Genomic DNA, 19,923 nt, shown 5'->3' with positions numbered 1-19,923 from the left:
ACATTAATGGCCCTGACAGTGAAAATAAATGCTACTGAAAGTAGTAACGAAGGCCCTTTTATCAGTCAGCATTGAAAGGACATTGAATGAACTGTGGTTAAGGCATTTCCCCAACACAAAGCGGCACATGACTGACTAATCTGTACATCCACTGAACTTTGGCTGTCAGTTCAGAAACTTCTTAAAAATATCCACCACGATTCAGTTTATTAAAAAGTTAAAAATCATAAACAAGAAAAGTAGTGAGCAATTCCTGCAGAGTTGATAGGGAGAAAGAGGAGTAATTACTCACAGAAATCCAACATGTATTTGTGGTTCTTCATTACTGGCAGCATCACCATAAACAGGCTCTTCCAGATCTTCATTCCTGCAGGAACAGAAAGTACTGTAAACTACATAGTGACCTAAGCTGCTAAATTATGAACTAATAATTATTTTGTGATTTGTGGATATAAGCAATTATTTGGTAATACAGGAGGGAGTGGTAATGTAGGAGGAATTGAGACATCTGTTTAAAAACACACAGTAGCAGTAATTCACAATTGTAAAAATTGAGGTTTTAGAATTACTCTTTCAAGATATTTAGGTTATTTTAATATTTCTTTTGTCTTCCATTTCTCTTTAGCATCCTCCAAAACTTATCTTCATCCCAATTACTGCCTCCTGTGTTAAAACAATTGTATTAAGTAACAGGTCTTTTTACATCCTTCAATCACTTGGTGAACCTACACATTTTTAGACTTCTGGCAGTTTGTATGTTTCTTCCTTGCATTTATACTTTTATCACATGATACTCAGAATTGTTAGTCACACTGTATAATTTTATTTTGTTATAGATGGTTGAAATAAAATTACTGATTTATGACTAATCGGATGAGAAAACTTTCAAGGGAGATATGATGTTAAAATATCAGAGACAATACAGCAAAAGGGACTTGGCACTTGAAGATGACAGTGGACTGACTGCATGTAAAAAGCTTCTTTCCTTTAAAACATGCAATCTAGTAGTTTTATGTTACTAATAACTAGCGATTTTGAAAGCCTACTCCTAAATTCACAACTAATTCTTTTGGGCCATGTGGCAGAACAGGAATATTTCCAGCTTACTATGCATTTATACACCTGACCTTTTGCTTAAAGCTTCAAACACGCCACTGTCACTAGCCAGTGAATGATCTGAGAGACATGCTGAAACTCGCCTGGCTCTCCTCTCCGATCTTCTACCACTGTCTCCTCGCAGAGTTACAGCTGCCATGGAGAAAAAAAGTGAGAACAACATCAGCTCAAGGCAATTTCTTCAAAATTAAACAAGAAACGTATTGTATTAAAACTAGCAGCAAAACAGCACAAGTGCAGTTCACTGATTTTTCATCTAACTTGAAGTTAAAAACCTAGAATAGGATTGACCAGAGATTTTCTTTGGGAGAAGGAAGGAAGTTTGCGGCTAATTGCTCTCTGACGAGACGAAGTATAAACCAACTGCATTGTTACTAAATGTTTTTCTGGTAGAATAATTCCTTCCTAAAGGAAGACTTACATTAATTCACATATGTACACATGATATCCTAAGCTTTTCAGATTTACCTACTGAATATACAATAGGTTGAAAACAAACACAGAGACTAATTCTTTTTTAAAGTTATCTGATAACACAATGTGAGGTTTTGTTCTCATTTGTTTCCTAATACAAAGTCTCAAAGCATACTGTTTACACCATCACATAATAGCAGCTTTTATTTACAGTCTGAGAGGCATTATCAAAAAGAACCAGTGTTTTCCAGCTCACTCAGACCACTGTTTTTTTCAAATTCTTGGTGAATTACTTTGAAAACTGACTGGGGGAAGGAGGAAGCAATATTCAACCCCCTTTGCCACTCTTCCCCAAATCACCAGCCACACGATAAATAGCAACTCATCAATCATTTTCATGTTGTAATATCAACAAAATTATGTTATACATAGGGTTTTGCACAGGCAAGTAGGTACAGCAGCTACCAATCCTTTGAAGTAAGTGCACAAGCAGTAACATTCAAGAACTGCATAGGGAAGGCTTCAACACTTCAACAAGAGCTCCTAACTTGAGGTTGTTTTCCTTTGAGTCCTAGAGAAGAGCACTAAACAGACATGTGAAGTGCAGTTTCTTCACTGTACAGGGAAGAACTTTTACCCCCTTTTGCTTACAGTTCAATGACTGTCCTCAAAGCAGGAAAGCAATGGCAAAGAGATAGCACCTCAAAAGTGGGGAAAGCATTTTATTTGCTTCTGCTCATGCTTACAAACTTAAGACAGAAAGGAAGCATTGACAGTTTCAGCAGTGTGACAGTAGCACAATGCATGGGAGACAAGCACCAGCTGACATTTACAGCTTACTGCCCCAACTAGGGATGAAGCATGTCTTACTCAAAGTAACAGCTTGTTAAGTACCTCTGTTGCACATTATTGTAAGGCATCCAAATTTATTGCTGACACCTACTCAGTAAGTTCCCTTCCACAGAATACCAGCCTCTGCCAGAACCCAGATGAGCTATGGTGAGCCACCCCCCTGCACAGTACCCACCTCACCTTCCACCCAAGTACCACCAGGACAGGACATCGGGATGTGAGAACTTGCTAAAAGTCTTCCAGATCAACACAACCACGCTGCTGCTATCAACAAAATGCTCTAAGGTCAGCTTTAACTAACCCACTGTGGAACTGGCAGAGAAGGTGCACCAAGCCCAGCAGGTTCTGCGCCAGCCCAAGACACATTCCTATTACCAGGCCACTAACAGCACAAAGTTACCAAAGGTGTTACAAAAATCACCCAGTCCTGTTTGGAGCTAAAATTCCTATATATCAGCAGAGCCAGTTCTCTGTCCTTTGGATTCATAAGCCCTATGGACCTCTCATTGAAATTCAATGAAGGATTTTGTCAGTTTTAGGTAGACAGGAAATTTATTTTCAGGGTAGAAACAGCCCAATCTGCACTTGTCTCTGCACCCAGAGAAAGAACCACCACTCCTTCCCATCTCCAGCTACAGCATCCAACCCATGGATCATGCAGTACAATTCATTACATCCTCACCACAAATGAGAGCCAAGTTCAAATGAGCACACACAAAGCATTTGAACCACGCTCTCCTCTATATCACTTGTACTAAAGTGGTGGGTGGGTTTGTGGGGTTGTTTTGATTGGGTATTTTTTTGTTTGCTTGGTTGGTTTGGTTTTTTTCTTCCTTTTGTTTTTTAAAGGATTTTCAAATTGGTGAGCCCACCTCAGTTCTGTCACTGGTATTAATGAAGAATCAAAACTAGCAATCTGTACAGACATCTACATATTAAGTTTCTCAAAAATTTTATATATCTGGAAAGAGGTTGAACTTCACAAAAGTGTATAATTTTTTTTTTAAGTGCTTCTATAATTTCTGTACTAATTTCAGCAAGTTACACTAGGACAACTTCTTTTCGTAAATAAGCCCTTGGCTCACCCCCTCTGTGAACACTTTGTATAAATGTAGCAGAGGAACGATCTCGTGGGCTCTGTCCTTGGGAGGTTCAGGTTCCCAGTTTGGCTGGATGGAAAAGTTGGTCTCAAGCACCAATATAATGAAATTAAAAACTGACACGTTACAACAGTGTTGTAACTTGACAATGGTTTGCTCACCATCTGCAGGCCATAGAAGCATTCGATAACCTCTGGACAATCACAGAAAATTTGGGAGAGATGCAAACACCAGAATATACCCTTGACTTGTGGGAGCAAAAAATCAGCAGGAAAAATTGGTCATGATCAAAGACCAAATTTTGGTTTAAACAGAAAATATTTAGCACAGATTACAGACTGCAATGCTGGAAGCTAAGGAATTGTTTAAAAATTAGGTTTCTAAGACAGATTATTACCTTCCATTTTCTTATTTAAATAACAAAATCAGTAAACAATATATATGATTTTCCGGAACTACTTAGTGCCAAAGCTTGATAAATATAAGACAGCCCTGAATGAAAGAATATTCTCATTGTCATTAGTTGAAAAAGTGAACTTCAAAGGAAATTTTGCTGCCCAAACTTTCATTCACTACAAAACACATAAATCTAAAGCATGTTTCACAGGCTTGGGTGACTACAAATACCGCATGTCAGCTCAAAATCCACTAATAAAAGAGGAGAACACTCCATAAAAACTGCTCAGAGACACAAACAGACCTTACCTACCATAACACAGTCAGGCATTACTATTATACAGTAAAGCTGAAGGTCAAAGAACACTTTCCCCAGGAATTTAACTACAGCTGTAAATGTGTGTTTAGTTGACATAGCAAAAAAATTAAGTATGCCATAATGATTAAACAGATACAGCAAAATACCAAACAAAACCAAATGTAGCAAAATCTGTTTCTTCTCATGCAACTCCAAAAAAAAAAAAAACCAAAACAACCCACCCCAAAACAAAACAACCAACACATCACACAGAAAAACACACAATAAGAAATTTCAGTTCACTTACAGTGAATTTTTCTGTTGTGCCGCATGAGAAACAAGACAAAAAGCATACAGTGATAAATCACCCTTTAGATGTCTGACAATATTTTATAAACAAGAGATTATTTAGGCATTAAAAGAAATTTAGCATTTGAAAGATTTAGTATAGAGAAGGGATAGTCGAGCTATTAAAGTCCAATATTTTATTTACATGTTTCCTCCCACTCCCATCTTTATAAATATGATGGATTTAACTTTTCAAGCATATTCCCTCCATTCACAGAGGCAAATTTATTTCACAACATGACCATGTGACATGCAGAACAATAAAACAGCAGATCAGCAACTGGACATCAAAATTGCAGTCCCTGAAGAACCCCTTGAACTTGCTCAAGTGCTGCATCAGTGCAAAGTTCATGCAGTTTATTCAGTGTTAATCCTCCAGGCCCCCATTATTTGCAAATTACCAAAATGACCTCATGCTTTGTCTAGTGAAGGAACAGGCCAAGGTTTGCCAGCACCAAGGCCTCCTGTTTTTGCAGCATGGCACTCTGCTGCCAGGCCATCGGGTGGCAGCAGCAGGGCACACTGCATGCTACCTCAGAGAAATCCAAAGCCCCCGGTATCTGCAAGCTCCCAACTCTGGCATACAAGCTGGATGCTCCATTCAATTCTTCCAGGAAAAGAGTACAAAACCAACATACTTTCAAAACTTCCAACTGCTACTTGCAAACAACTGCATTACAATTCCAAACCACCGGCTACTGAGTGTGGAACTCAAAGCAGTCAAAAATCAGAAAGGTTAATTTTAAGTAATTGTTTCCAAATGCAAATATTAAAAATAAAAAAAGTCTCAAAAGAAGGCAGCCTGCCCACCTTTTAATCATATATTCTTCCTCAAAAAGCAACACAATATACTCTGTTGTACACAGAGAAAAGTTGTAACCTATGGACTAGGAGCTGGACACCGCAGCACTGACAGCAAATTAAGCACAGAGGCTTTCAGAGAAATGTGAAATGTGTAGAAACATAGCAGAGAACAGAGAAAAGGAAAATCAAAGCAGGAAGTTGCCCTTCATCCTGTATTGCTGCCTAGGCCCTCACACCAGGCTTTCACTTCTAGGAAACACATACAAGCTATAAATGAACTACTTAGATTTTTTCACTTACCACAATGGGTGAAGACATGCTGTGGTCTGATTTGAGGTTTAAAGAAAACCTCAGGAAGCCTCTTCACAGCACTAATTTAAGCACAAGTTTTCACACTGGTCTCTGGAATTCTGTTTATTTTGGTCTGAAAGCTACAATAAGGGCACTAGAAATGTTTACAGCTAGTAAAAGTAAATTCTGCTGCAGTATCTTCTGGCAGTGCTAGCTCCATTAAGAAAAGTAGGTGAGTCTAGACTTAAATGCTTTTGTACAATACAGGCTTTTTAGCACTGTGGCAATGTTTTCTTTTTTAATATGAAAACCTGAAAGGTTTTCTGTAAATACTGTCCATGTTCATTTGTATTATCACTTGACAAATAAGATTCTGGTATGATAATATGATCCAATGTCTGGCTATAGTTTGTATTACTCCTGATGTCATGAGTCCCGAATGCAACATTCTACACAACTGCTAACACACTATTCTGGATATAGAAATTGGATGGGAATCACAAAATTTAACAGTAAGATAAACTCTAAATGTCTTTCTTTACTAGTATGGTTTTATTAAAAAAAAGAGCAAGTCAACACACAAAAACGTTATCATGATTTTCTTTTTCATACTAAGAGCAGTTCTCCATTTGGTTGATCAAAACAGGAAAATAAATCTGTCGCGTTCCTGTATGCTCAGGCTTTTAATTTTGTTTCATTTTTTCAGGTTTTCTGTTTCCTCTTTTGATTTCTCTAATTTATGTTTCTCAACTGCAGTGCTTCAGAAGGTTCTGCCAATGCAAGCTAAAGTAAGTCCATCAATCTGACAGTCCAGCAGGAAAGGAAAACTCAATAGTGTGTGTGCTGTGCTAACTGCACCCATCACTCCTCTGAGATCACAGCACACACAGCTGCTCAGACACAACCAGCCAAACAGATACTCAATGTCTCGCACATTCCCTACAAAAGATGCTCCTTTGCTGACGAAGCACCTACTCATGATTGTACCACGCACTCCTGACAGCCATGCCACTGTGGCTTCTGCTCCATCACAGAACTTGGACAAGGAAATCTGGTCTGGAATATGTACAAATTCAGCATGGAGTCAGCCAGCCTTCAAGCACTGTCAGCAGCATCACCTCATATTTTGTGTTTGGGTTTTTTGTAGGGGGTGATTATTGGTTGTTTCCTATCTCTCCTGGGTTTGTGTTGCTTTACATTATCAGAATAAAGGCAACATCAGCACAACTGGGGCCCTCAGAAGCAATTAACCCATACTTTTTCTAACACCTTACTCATTCTTGCTAGGTCCTTGATAGGCTACACTCCAATGTAAGTCTATATTCTATTCCCTTTCTTCCAGTCAATTCACCACTGTTTTAAGATCTATTGACAAGGATTTCTCTATTATTTCACCTCTTTGCCCTAAAATTAGAGTTTGGGCTTGGGGGATTTTCCTGTGTTTTGGTCAGGCTTTTAACAGATAACATCTACCATGCAGTTTTCAACTGATGGAAGTAAATAAACCTAACTGAGGAACAATCTCTACTGTGCTGGCATGCTTAGGTCTGTGTCACATTTTCTAAGACAATGTGACAAAATAGTAATATCCATAAACTCACCTCCACCAGTCTGGATAGCAGTCAGGTGTGGTCCCATTTCTCTCAGCCCTTCACTGTCGAGAGGGTAAGCGGACGTCTGAGATGAACTCGTGCCTTGTGCATCATCGTCACCCAAGGCTGTGGTCGGAGCCCTGAGCATTTCCAGGGCTCCTATGCCTGCCATCTCCTCAAAACCTTCTGACATCTGAGCCAACGGAGAATCTCGTGACGCAGAGAGAAATGGGGTGTCCAGAGGCGAGCTTGGAGGGGACAACGATGACAAGGAGGACCGCGATGAGAGGGATGCCAGGGACTGCGGGGTATCCAGAGACCTCCGCTGCTTATTGAAATTCGAGTGTCCGATGGGATCAGCATACGGCACATCCTTTGTGAGAGACTCGAAGGGAATGATGTCAAAGCGCAAGTGCTGCCCGTAGTCTGTAACGCTGTCGGATTTGTCGTACTGGGGAAGGCCATAGATGTCCGTAAAGCTGACTGAGCTGAGGGAGCCTCTGCTGGAGGCCAAGGATCCTCGACTGGAGGCCAGGGATCCCCTGCTGCTGCCAGAGGACATGGTGAGGGTGCTAGCTGACAGACTATGACATGCAAAGAAAGAGAAAACACAAAAATGCCTTTTCAAATATAATCAGAACCACCAATGCAGAGATTAAAACACTAATCCAGATTACAAAAGCAATTTCACATGTATTCAGTATGGTGACATGGAAAGATGATTTGGCATTTTAAAGTCTAGCTCATGTCTCTTGCCTTGGTCTCAGGCACAACCATGACCAGAGCAGCACATGTGACAACCAAATCAGGGCTAAGTGCTTCAGTGCCTGAAGACAACAGTCTAACAGGATGAGCCTGCTCTTTCCTCCAACATGTAAGCAGCTGTGATTTGGCACAAAAGAGGCCAGAGCAGGCTCTGGATCAGCAGACTCAATGTAAAGCCAGGAATGACAGATTACCATGATCCAGTTCAAATTTACATAAACGATTGGTCATAAACAATCCAGGGAGAAGAAGTGCAAAGGGATTTGCAAAGTTCTAACAAACTGCTGTGTGAGCGTCACTCTCACAGGTTTTTTCAATGCAAAATAAAAAGACCCTAGGATGAATCCTATTCCAGCTCCTCTTACCATTCTCAGTTAAGGGGGAGAATAATATTAGTGCCAGAGAGAGATGAAGTGAGACAGGAACTCAGCAGGAACTGAGCTTTTGATGCTGGTGCGGTGTTAAACTGAGGAACTCCCAAGAGCTGCATCTCAAAAGGCAGCTGTGAGTGTGAATATGCAAAGCATTCTGGACTTCTGTGTGGATCTTAACACATTCTTGTATTTAAATAGCAAAATTCTGTCATCTCACCAAAACCTCCTACCTTTGAAGGTATCAGAATATTAACAGTTCACAGAACTTAAAAGAATGCTATCTTCCCATTAGTAAAACTGTAAAAACATTACAACAGATTTTAAGAACTTATCTCCTTTTCAGAAAGTACGGGAACATATAAAATTCCCAAATACACTTAATAATGTAGCCCAAATAGTTGTCACTAATACTATTTATAAAACTCCATCCAAATCATCACATTCCACAGAGCAAATTGTATAAATGTAGTAAAAAATTCATTTACTTGGCACACATACATAAAAGTATAAAAAGGTAAACTTCATACATTATTATTATTGTTCTCTGCTGTAGTTACTTCAAAACCTGCTGGTTTTACATAACTTACCTTTTTAACTGGGAGTGTAAATATGAGGTTAAACGTGTAGCTTCTTCTAGTTGCATAAGCAAACAATTTCTCTTCTCCTGTAACAGTATCCTATAATTAAACAGATACATATTACTATTTTCTTCATCACAGTAGTGTTCAAAATGCGCTAGGAGCTTCCCAAGTGCATAAAAACATCAATGCATTGAACTTTTGAATGTTAAAAAAAAGTTGCACTGTTTAATGAAAAGTTTTTATTTATGCTGCTCATATGCAGCAATGGCAATTTCAGCAAGAACACAAGAACCAAGACTCCAGGAGAATTCCCAGACAAGAAAAGTAACTGAAGCACAGTGTAAGAGCCATGATGCTGAAAATATATTACAGCAATTAGCAAAGTCAAAAAGTCCTAGGTAAAAATATCAGACTCTACAAGATTATTTTTTTCCCTTGCATCAATCTGATTCTGCCATTAAAATACTATGACCTTCTACCTTGTCACAAAAAAAAATTCCAAATAGCCCTATTATCCAAGATAATTAGTGCAAAGTTTCAAAGATAAAAAAACAATTTTTGAAGGACTTCTGTTAAGCATAACCACCAATGTCAAATTTAAGCTCTTAGTCTATGTGTTTTAGGTGCATATATTTGTCATTATATTTAAGCAGGCATTTTCACTACTACATTGTAAGAAAAATCTTATGCTGAAACTTATTTTTTGCCCATTCTAGTAACAAACAGCTGAATTACTCAGTACCACTGCCACAACACAAATGGAATATAACTTTAATGCTGGCCATCTCATACACCTATAAGATATCTTAAATTCTGTATTCTGACATCATTAGAATTTCAAATAATAGATTATATCTACTGGATTCTTTTTCTGGATCCAGAATTATATTCCTGATGTTTTGTTTTTCCAAACCCAACCACTGAACTTCAAGATAGTATCAGGGTCGTATTCTGGTTTGGGTTGTATATTTTGTATGTCCAGGAAAGTTACAGCTCCAGTCCTACACCATAAGGTGGCTGGAAATGGGGATTCTGACAGACAGTTTGGAGAAAGCAGATCAAACTTATTAGAGTGCCTTAGATCTTCCTCAGCTGGGAAGAGAGATGTTAGAATTCAACATGTTAATGAAAAGGGTTTAAAAATCATCAGAAAGGGAGTTCTCCTGGATAAAACAGCAGCTCTCAGGCTTTTCTCATGCCTCAGTGCTCCCCAGGCCAGGTTAACCAAGTAGCAGGAGGAAAGCTGCAGCTCACCTATGCAAACTTGCACCATGTAGGCAACTGCACACAGGAACCAAAAGAAAAGGACAAACGGACATAAGAAACTTAACTGATTCAAAAGCTTGCAAGGGAAAGCAGAGATATTCACACCATCTACTGTAAAAAACAAACTTAGGAACCTACACTCTACAGTGATAGATGCTGCAGGGTAGGTACCTGCTCTAAAGGGTAAGATGTGCCTCCAACTAAGGCTGTCAGCCAATCTTACTAAAAGTAACACTATAACAAAAACAAAACAAAACAACCTCAACAATAAAACACCCACCTCTGTCATAGAGATTTTAAGTTCATTTTGATCTGTACATAACTCAGTGCCTTGCAAACTCAGCAACAGATGTACTAATTATTTAAGAAAGAAACACCTTTGTATTTCACAACTAGAACAAAGTGCAAAAGCAGAATTAGGAATATTTTTGGTTATTGCTGAGTCTAAAACAAACAAAAAATTAGGGCTACCAATAGTTAAGGTTTCCTCCAATTTTTTATACGAAAATAGAGTGCCCATCAGTATTACTCTAACTTCTACTCAACTTTCTGCTAGCATTTGAAGTATCAAGTACCACACTGGAATGCTGGTTTCCACAGCATGAACTCCATGGAAAAATAGCTTGGCCTTCTTGCCAACACAGTATGCACTACCTAACACGAGAGCCCAAAAACAACAAATAAAACTTACTACACCACAGTGTAAAGTGAACTCCCTTTTCTGTCAGTTTAAGCTGGAAAGCCAATGTAACGATATTGCAAAAATTGCAAAATACATTACACTGACCTGTAGGCTGGCTGTGAATTTTCTAGTTATTGCCTGAATTTACTGTCTGAAGTAAGCCCTTTCAAAGAAACTGAAGTTGTCAAAATCTGTATATGGAAAGCACTTTCAAGTATTTTTAAAGTGTCTTAAATGTGTAAATATTAACCTTTACACAGATCACATCAAAGCCGGTTCATGTAGGTTTTTGCTGAAGTGTCAAAACTGAGGTTTTACCACTATTTAAGAGAAGCAAGAACAAGTCGTTTCTTGCTTTCACTGGAAGCAGTCTATGGTAAAAAGAGATTAAGAGGTTTTGTCCTTTTCTCTGGCTACAGGAAAAGCTGGGCAACTTTGAAATAAACATAGTGTTTCCACTAATATGTTTTTGGGGTTATTTTACATATAACTTGATTTTTAAGTTTTCAAGAATGACTCTGCTTACTGTGTTCTCTGAATGTCAGAACAGGGATGTGTTCCCACTGCTGAGATTGCAAATGAAAAGGAAATATTGTATATAAAAGCAAAAACATAATCATTTAACTTTCCTGTTGAAAGGCAGAAACTAAATATAGCAAACGATCTTTGTTTTGGTGCTTTTGGAGATGAGTACTACTCCACTGCAAGTAACAGAAAAATCTTTCAATATCCAGGTAATGTTATTCAGGTCTCTATTATCAGACAGTATCACTCAGACCTATTCCAAGCATCTTTTGGGATTCTATTCAGATTCTTCTTCCTATTCAGACTTTTTAGGTGAATGAAAGGAAAACTAACTTGTCAACATTACCTCAACTCTGCTTCAGAAAAGTTCAAGACAAACAGAATTGGGCAGTGACAGTCAGGAGCAGTCTCCTCTTTTTCTGAAAGTAAATTTCTGTAGTAACCTACTTTTTCCTTAAACACAATGAAATTCCCTACACTTCCTTTTCAAGCTACCTATATGGATCTCACAATAGAGAAGAAAACACTTCAAGTTCCCAAACCTTTCAGTGGCCCCATGAGCAGACGTTGCTCGAGCTCGCTGAATTTCATCCTCCAAGCGTCTTTTTTCTTCCTCCAAACGTGCAACGTCTTCTGGGGATCGTCTCTGCTGACTGATGAGCTGCAGCTCCTGAAGAAGAGCCTCCTTCTCTTTGATGAGCTGAAGACGGTCCCTGTCCGCTTCAGCCATGCCTGGCCAGGATTCATTATCTAACAAGGCCAGCTGCTGTTGTATATTTGAAACTCTTTAAAAGAGGATAAATATATGTTAAAATGCAGAAGAGAAAGACAAGATTTACTGGTTACAAAATACAAGTGGCTTTAGATGAATCTGTCATAAAAATATGCAATTAAATAAGCTAACTTGATCTTTTTTCTGTAGCATGCTTTATAGTTAAAAGTAGTTTCCTGTATCTCAATATGCTGAACCATTACATGAAACAACAGTTTTAAGAATAATTCCACAGCTGACATTTTAACAAAATGTTCTTTTAAAAACGAATTTTGAACTCTTATCAGTATTACCAAGAACACTAAAGCTAGACATTTCACAAATGTTTCTTTTGGCATAAGAGGGAGAACACTTATTGATCAGTATTTATGTTTGTCTTGCAGCGACAATTTAGACACTTTAGAATGTAACAGTCAAAATTATAACAGAAAATCTAGCTTTCTGATTTTTGAACATTTGAAACTCAAGAACTGTACAACATTTCTGCAGTTTACACCTCACTTTCATCTTCACTTTGAAATGGTAGCATTCAAACAAAGATCAGTACCTCTAAAAGATTACTACCCTCTAAATAAATAAAGGCGTGTTTAATCCAGCCATAGAAGTGGGATATATAGTTCATTGGTTTTGGTTAAAATTATCTTTTTAAAAAATATCTGGTAAGAAAGAAAATTAATAACAAACAAAGAAAGGTAAAAGCATGTAACACACAAAGAGAAGATCCACAGTGTGATAACATGTGATTAGGAGTAAAAGAAAAGGCATAGACATGACAAGAGCAGGGTTTCCCCCATGTGAAAACAAAACCTCATGCAATAAGGTTTATCTCATACTGACATCTCAGAAGTATTTGGCCATCTTCTTATCAGGGGAAGGGAAATAAGCTATCAATACAAGTCATTTTGCAGTGCTGCAAAAGACTGCATTCATATATGAATAGGAAATTCACTGTCATTTCCCCCCCCCCCCACCTTAGATTTCATTTACAGCAAGTAAAGAAATTAGGTATTATGTCATATTTTTGTCTAAAGCAGAATACTTTATCAAGCCCTTCAATACCATTTCCTCCTCCTTGCATTAATAACCAACTTCCTGCCAATAGCTACTGAAAGCACCATTGTGAATCAATCCATACAGCCTACATATTTCACACTTCAGCCATTGTGCATGAATTCCAGATGCAGCTTCCTGAAGAACACCTTGCACCACTGACCAAATGTCAGGGCCAGGAAGAGCAAGCAGGGTCAGGATCCCTTCTCTCCCCTATCCAGGCTGCTCTTTTGTTAAAGATTCAGTAAACACTCCTGAACACATACAGCTTGATTTTCAGGTGTTCAGTGCCAAATAAAACAAATAAGGACTCAAGATCCCTTCAACAGAATCACAGAATTCCAGTACAATTGAGTTATCATAGCTTGGCAAGCAAGTGTGAATCAGATGAGCCTGGACTATTTGAGTGATTGTGTTCATAAGCTTTTACACAGCTTGCAGACCAAAGAAGATGAGATTCATCTGAAGTCTCTGTGTTTCTTCATAAGACAGCTGAAGCACTGACCCTTTCCTTCATTTTAACACTCACAATTGTTTTGCTAGTTATTTTTACATTGCAGGGTGAGCTTGTTAAGAAGCAGATCACAGGTGCAAATGAACACTAATAAAGGCAACAAGGAAGAGAGAAGTATCATCAGGGAAGAGAGATCCCCCTCTTTCAGTGCTAGCAAATCAATGATTCCACTTGACTGGGGAGTAAAACACCACCCCCACTAAATACAAGAGGTTTTAATTTAGACACTGGAGCTTGCTGAGAGCATGTAACTTCCTTTGTGTATGACATTCCAGCTTAAAGTTTGCTTTTCCCTTTAATTTCTGTTATGGTGATGCTTTCAAAGTAGGAAGTTCTCATACATTAACTTAATTATGCTGTTATTAAAGGGGGAAAAGTACTGCTGTGGACAAGGTTTGTATCACTGAAGAGTTCCAAAATCTGATTAGGTATTTACTTTTGATTCCCTTGACACTCTTAGCTAGCTCTTTCAGCTAGCTCTTCTTGTTTCTACAGTTTTCCCTTTACTCAAAGAAAAAGCAGGCACAAAACACTATATAACATAGGTATCTGTTGAAGCACCAATAAGCCAGTTTTCTGCAACCTCTATTTCCTGCACATGAACTGAAGTTTAGGGGCAATTTTGTTGCTTGCTTTCCACTGAAGAATCCTTCTGTATGGTAAGTTGTTCCAAAAAACTACCAGTGACAAACTTTTTAATATTTATCTCCTGGGCTAGAAGACATCCTTAAGGCTTTTAGGGTCTCATTCACTCAAAACTGAGAAAAAAATCTGAGTAGTCATGTTTAGTTATGCTCAGAACTTAATAAAAAAGTCCTCTTAGTTATGTTCCATAATTGCAATCTGTCTCCTCAAACATGAACTTTTCTTCCAATCACAGTAAACACAGAAATAAGCCATTTCACTATGCTTGCCTATGCCAGACTTTATGCCTGTACCACACTAGCCACTCTCACTGCTGATTTGTTAGAAGAAAATGGCTGTTTTCAAACTCAGTGCATATATTAACCTGCCTTAAAACATCCACTTAAATAAATCAATGACTTGAGATAGATTGCAACCTAAAGTGGAAAAAGAAATATTTAGGATCCTTTATGAAGCCTCTGTTTTTCAAACGCATTTTTCCTTCCTACTGAATATTTTTAAGATACTTTTTTAACTGTAGTCACTGCAAAGGAGTGCTTTTATCTGGCCTAATGCCAGATACTGAGGTCCCTACTGATCCAGCAATTTAACATATTCCTATGGAAAAAACAGTTAATTTTGAGCTATCAACATTCCAGGCATTTTGCCCATTCCCATCCTTGCATAACAAGTGCTGAGGAGCTTGCATTCCACACTGGAGTAGGTGGTATCAAATGACTGGTTCCCTAGGTAGGCAGGCCAACTTGCTACTTAATTCAGTATTTAAAAATTTCGAATGGAGATGAACATAACAGTTCCTGGTAAGGGAGCAGCACAGATGGGATGACAAAGGTTTAACCTGATGATGATCTTAAGCAAGCACTGACTTGAAATGGCACATTTGCTCTGAAATGGCCATACCAATGTAGATGTCTCACTCATAATAATGCAGACACAGCATGAGGATGGAGATCAGCAGAGTCAGTAGTTTACTACACAAACTACATCATAAGGGGGGAAAAAAGCATGTATTTCCAAAATCTAATTAGACATAATTTAATTAAACTTAGTAGCATGCCTGAATCATTATTGCTCTACACAGCCCTCTCTCCCCTTGACAAAACAGGGCAACCCTTCCGTCACTGAAAAATACCTGAGGAACCTTGAAGACTTTGTTAATGTATAGAAAATCACTTTCAAGGGTGACATCTGAACCTAGCACTAATGAAATTATACTGCTGAACTCAAGAGGGTATTTATCAAATACAGCATGAGAAGTGAGTAAGAATCACTTTCTGTGAGATGAGTGATCTACAATTACAATTTACCCCATGTTAGATCCTTACTTGGACTATGAACAAGACAGGTGTCTTGGGGAGGGAAATGCTCCAAACCAGGTTCACAGGTATTAACTCATGCGCATAAAATGGACAAATTATGGGTATCCCAGAGCTGGCAACTGCTCTTCAAATTTAACATGGTTTGAATTTTACAAGGAGAAAAAAAGGAAACCAAACAATACTCCTCTACATTTAAATGCCTAGGCTTTTGGCTGACATACCACATCACTCTAGGACTGGGGCCTTTGTTACCTGTGGTACGGGAAGACCTATGGGGATAAAATAAAGAAAATATTCCAGTTCCTATTCAAAGGAGAACAGTGGCTAAGATCACATAAATCAGCCCTGCTTAACTCTTTTCCCCAGGCTTATATTGGACCCAGTTCTCTGACACTTCAGGTAACAGGGAATATCTCTCACATGCAATACCCAAAGGAGGTGGCTGTGGGACTAAAGACATAATGAAGGGTGTAAGAACTTGGCAATTTCTGGTATTTACTGACCCTCTTGAGTGTGGGTTATGATTTATATTCAAAGAGGGAACACCAGGGAAAGATGAAGAAAGAAATGGAAAGAACAAGAAGCTGGGGAACTCGGCCAAATGCTCACAAAATTTCTCCACCGTGTCTATTTTGGCTGTTCCTGCAAGTATGTGCCACTGTGGCTTTGGCAGACAACACAAGTATGCTCTGTAGAATACCCAGCCTTCCTGACAACCCAATTTGTTCAATAACAACGAGGTCTTAAATTGGCTTAGCAAACTCATGAAACCATTGGAGTCCACTGGCATTTTGCAGATTTTAGGAAAATTGCAAAAATTTGCTAAAAGCAAGTTTTCCCAAATGCACAGGTGAAATAGTATAAAACTTTAAAGAAGTTCAAAAGCACATCTAAGCTCTCTTTATAACCCAAAGAAAATGTTTTATGTTTAAAAACCAGCACTGGAAGATTTAGGTTTGACTGAGCCAGGAATTTATGTGATATCAAACAAATTACTTCATCCTTAAATCAGATTTTCAGATTAGTTCAGCAGAATAAAGCATACAAATCCACTGAATTTCACTGGAGATTAGGTAATTAAATCTTGAAACCTGCCTATACAAGATAAACTTTAAAAGGAAAACACTTGACTTTGTTGTTGTATTAGTACTGGAATGTTGCTATCAATATCCATTCAACATGTATTTTGTCACTATAAGCACAAATTGCACTGACACACTTCTGGTTATGCTAGTGATTTTAAACTGCAATTTCATTTTGGAAATGAGACAAGTTTGCAACAAACTATAATGAGCAGAAGGAAGTAACATACTTAAATGTGGAAATATTAAGAATATCTGCGGAAGAGTTTTTTCAAGGCTAAAATAAATCTCTTGACATCCATTGCATGCCTCTAAGAAATTAATGGAAAAATAACATCTTTGAATTCAAATTTATGGAAGATGCAAATAAATTACTGCTTTTGCACCCAAACTAGGTAAACTGGTTGAAGATGTTTGAATGTATTAGTTCATTACAGTTAGCTACCATCAGACTGGACTATTAAAAAAACAAAAACAAACCAAAAACCCACAGCTAAAACTTTTGTTGCTTATTGGAGGGATTATTTTTCATCTACTGATTAACACACTTCACAGGATATGAGGCACTGCAGCAATGACATTTCATGAATATTTGCTAATATACTTCATGTAGTCATTATACTGAACTGCACAACTTAAGAGTTATCAAAGAAAAACAATTTGCTTTTGATTTTTCGTGCTATGAAGCAGCCTATTCAGGAAAGTGCTTGAGGGGTACACTTTCCAGTGTGCAAATGCTTTCATGGGAGGTGGTCTCACTGAAATAGCAACTGAAACTAAAAACCCTATTTACCCAGGCAGCTTGGGGCTGTCTGTTCAAAAAGACCGCCCTCCCTCCCCCTCCCTGCATCTCTGGAGGGCCACACTGGCAGATCTGAGAGAAGAAATTTCATGGAAATAAAGTACAGTTTATTTAGAAATAATGGGGGAGGGGGAAGAGTACAGAGCGGAAGAAAAGTGATTGAGCCTCCTTTCAGCATGTTTGGTAAGCTAAAAAGTAGAATTTACAAGACTCCTCCAAGAGCCTGGATCAGAAACAGGGGAGAGGATCTCTTCCCCAGCATGCTGGAAATGTCAGAACCCACAGTGTACAACATCTGAAATACCCATGGGAAAAATTAAATTGCAAATCATCCAACTTCCTTCTAGCGGGAAAGTGATGGGGGGGGGAAAGCTATGTGAATGTCTTAATTTATGCAAAGGCCAAACCATTCAGCAGTCAGAGAGATTTTTGAAGGAGGAATTAAAATGAAATTATCCTTTATGAGGGAGGAGAGATATTTTGGGAGTGCAAGCCAACTCTTCTGCAATCACTGGGTCTAATCTCCTGAATTCCTCAGGATAGTTCATTCAAAAATCCCAGCACCACATTTCCTTGCTTAGATTCCAGATACAGAGAACATATTTTAATTTTTAAAGACTTTTTACTACATCTATCAGATATTCTGCTTATATCTGGCTAGATTCACAAGAGCAACTGAAACATTCTGTCCTTCAGTTTGTGGGGCTTTTTTCCTGCTTTCCTTTCAGGGAAAGGATAACTTTTTCTTATGTTTAAAAGATAACTTTTATATCTTAGGAGAAAAGAAACTTTTCTCCTAGAGTGCATTTTAAAAGTCTCCTGCTAAAAGTTTGTCTGTTGTATTTATTTGCAGTATGTTTCCACACCCGCTTGACAAGCAAGCAGTCACAATATACTGCCTTACAGTTGTGACATACTGTAGCATTTTAATTTTCTACTTTGTAGATTTAATCCATCGCAGCACATTCCGTCACCCACACTGTGCAGTAACAGTAGATATTTCACCAGCCAAGGGAGAATGAACACAAAGATATTTAGCAGAGACAAAAGCCCTACAGAAATGCCAGCAAACTAAGGGGAAGGAATGCATGATAAATGAAGAATGCAACCACAGAGATAACTGGTAGGGGCAATGAGCTTTGTGCAGTTCCACTCAAAAGCCGAAAGCTGATTACTTCCGTACAACATACTGGGCAGAATAAGGCTACTCTTTTAAAGCAACTAACATGCTTTTGCTAAATAACAGACCATTGTCAGAGCTGCTATCCTGGGAAAGCAAAACTACTCTTACTGCAATTACCATTCTCTAGTTGGAAGGTTAGTTACCCAGATTTTCTACACTTCATTAAGATCAAACACCAGCTCACTTCTGATGTTCAAAATACTGCATTCCATGCAGAAACAAATATTCGACATTTCCAGCTGAGAAATGCTTTGCTACTAAAAAAAAATTAAACCATAAAATCTCAACACCACTTCACCCCTCCAAAAAACCACTACTCCCTCTTTTCCCTGTAATAAACACACAAGAAGAGAATTGTTTTGAAAAACACAGGAAAGGTATGTCAGAAAGCTGAACTGAAACCATTTTAATACAATTATCACAGCATCAGTGGCTCTGTTAAACTAAACAGTATAAAACTAAATTCTATCATTCTTCTTTCAGCAACTGTAAATCACTAAATTATCATTGGACTATTAAGTGCTAAGTTAGCCTGTGAGCAAACAGGACACTGACACATTTTTGTTCTGTTCTTTTTTCCCCAATTATTTAACCTTTATTAGGTAATAGTCACTGCTATTTACACACAATATGTACAATGCAGACTTCCATTCAAGTTACAAATCCTGAAGATTTAGCTGTGTTTACCTAACTTGCTTGTACCAACCTAATTTTTTGAAGCCTGTATTGTGTCCAAATATGGTTAAATTTTCCAAGAACAACAAAATGGTGAACTGCCTACAAACTTCCTATTCCTGCCAAGACATCACAGATTCCCCCACAAAAAAAGTCACCTTGATATGAAAAAAACAAGCAAAAGAACTGAACTTCTTTTTTAACTGTTCTTATGAGAGATGTAAAAAACTGGTAGAATAGAACGCATTGGAAAGAAAAAAAAAATCCTAATTTATAAAAATTTTAAAACTATGGTTTTTAAAGTTAATATTAACTCTTTTAAGCGACTGTCAAATTCAGTAACAGAATATTCTACTAGCACAAATCAAAATAATTATAAGTGCATTAATTTACTGAGTTCAAGTCATCATCTGCACCCAAACTATTGTCCTGAATATGTGACAAATAGTTTGAAAACAATGAGGTTCAATGAGGACC

The 19,923-nt window shown here is 38.0% G+C and overlaps 1 protein-coding gene across 3 annotated transcripts in view; it reads right to left on the bottom strand.

The window, feature by feature from the left end:
* WWC3 (WWC family member 3) overlaps window positions 1-19,923 on the bottom strand; it is a 100,625-nt gene that overhangs the window by 16,936 nt on the left and 63,766 nt on the right. For 2 of the 3 annotated variants that reach the window (XM_082277694.1, XM_082277692.1), the window contains exons 9-13: window positions 11,947-12,189; window positions 8,938-9,027; window positions 7,221-7,795; window positions 1,128-1,248; window positions 293-367 (exon numbers count right to left, since the gene is read on the bottom strand). In XM_082277694.1, the coding sequence (XP_082133820.1) occupies window positions 293-367; window positions 1,128-1,248; window positions 7,221-7,795; window positions 8,938-9,027; window positions 11,947-12,189 (1,104 nt within the window). The remainder of the gene's footprint in view (window positions 1-292; window positions 368-1,127; window positions 1,249-7,220; window positions 7,796-8,937; window positions 9,028-11,946; window positions 12,190-19,923) is intronic. The other variant, XM_082277693.1, reaches the window with a different exon arrangement.

This window comes from Coloeus monedula (assembly GCF_965178545.1).
Source record: "Coloeus monedula genome assembly, chromosome: 3".
NCBI lineage: Eukaryota > Metazoa > Chordata > Aves > Passeriformes > Corvidae > Coloeus > Coloeus monedula.
Note: the sequence above shows the minus strand (reverse complement) of the source record. Positions and strands in the feature narration are given on the sequence as shown.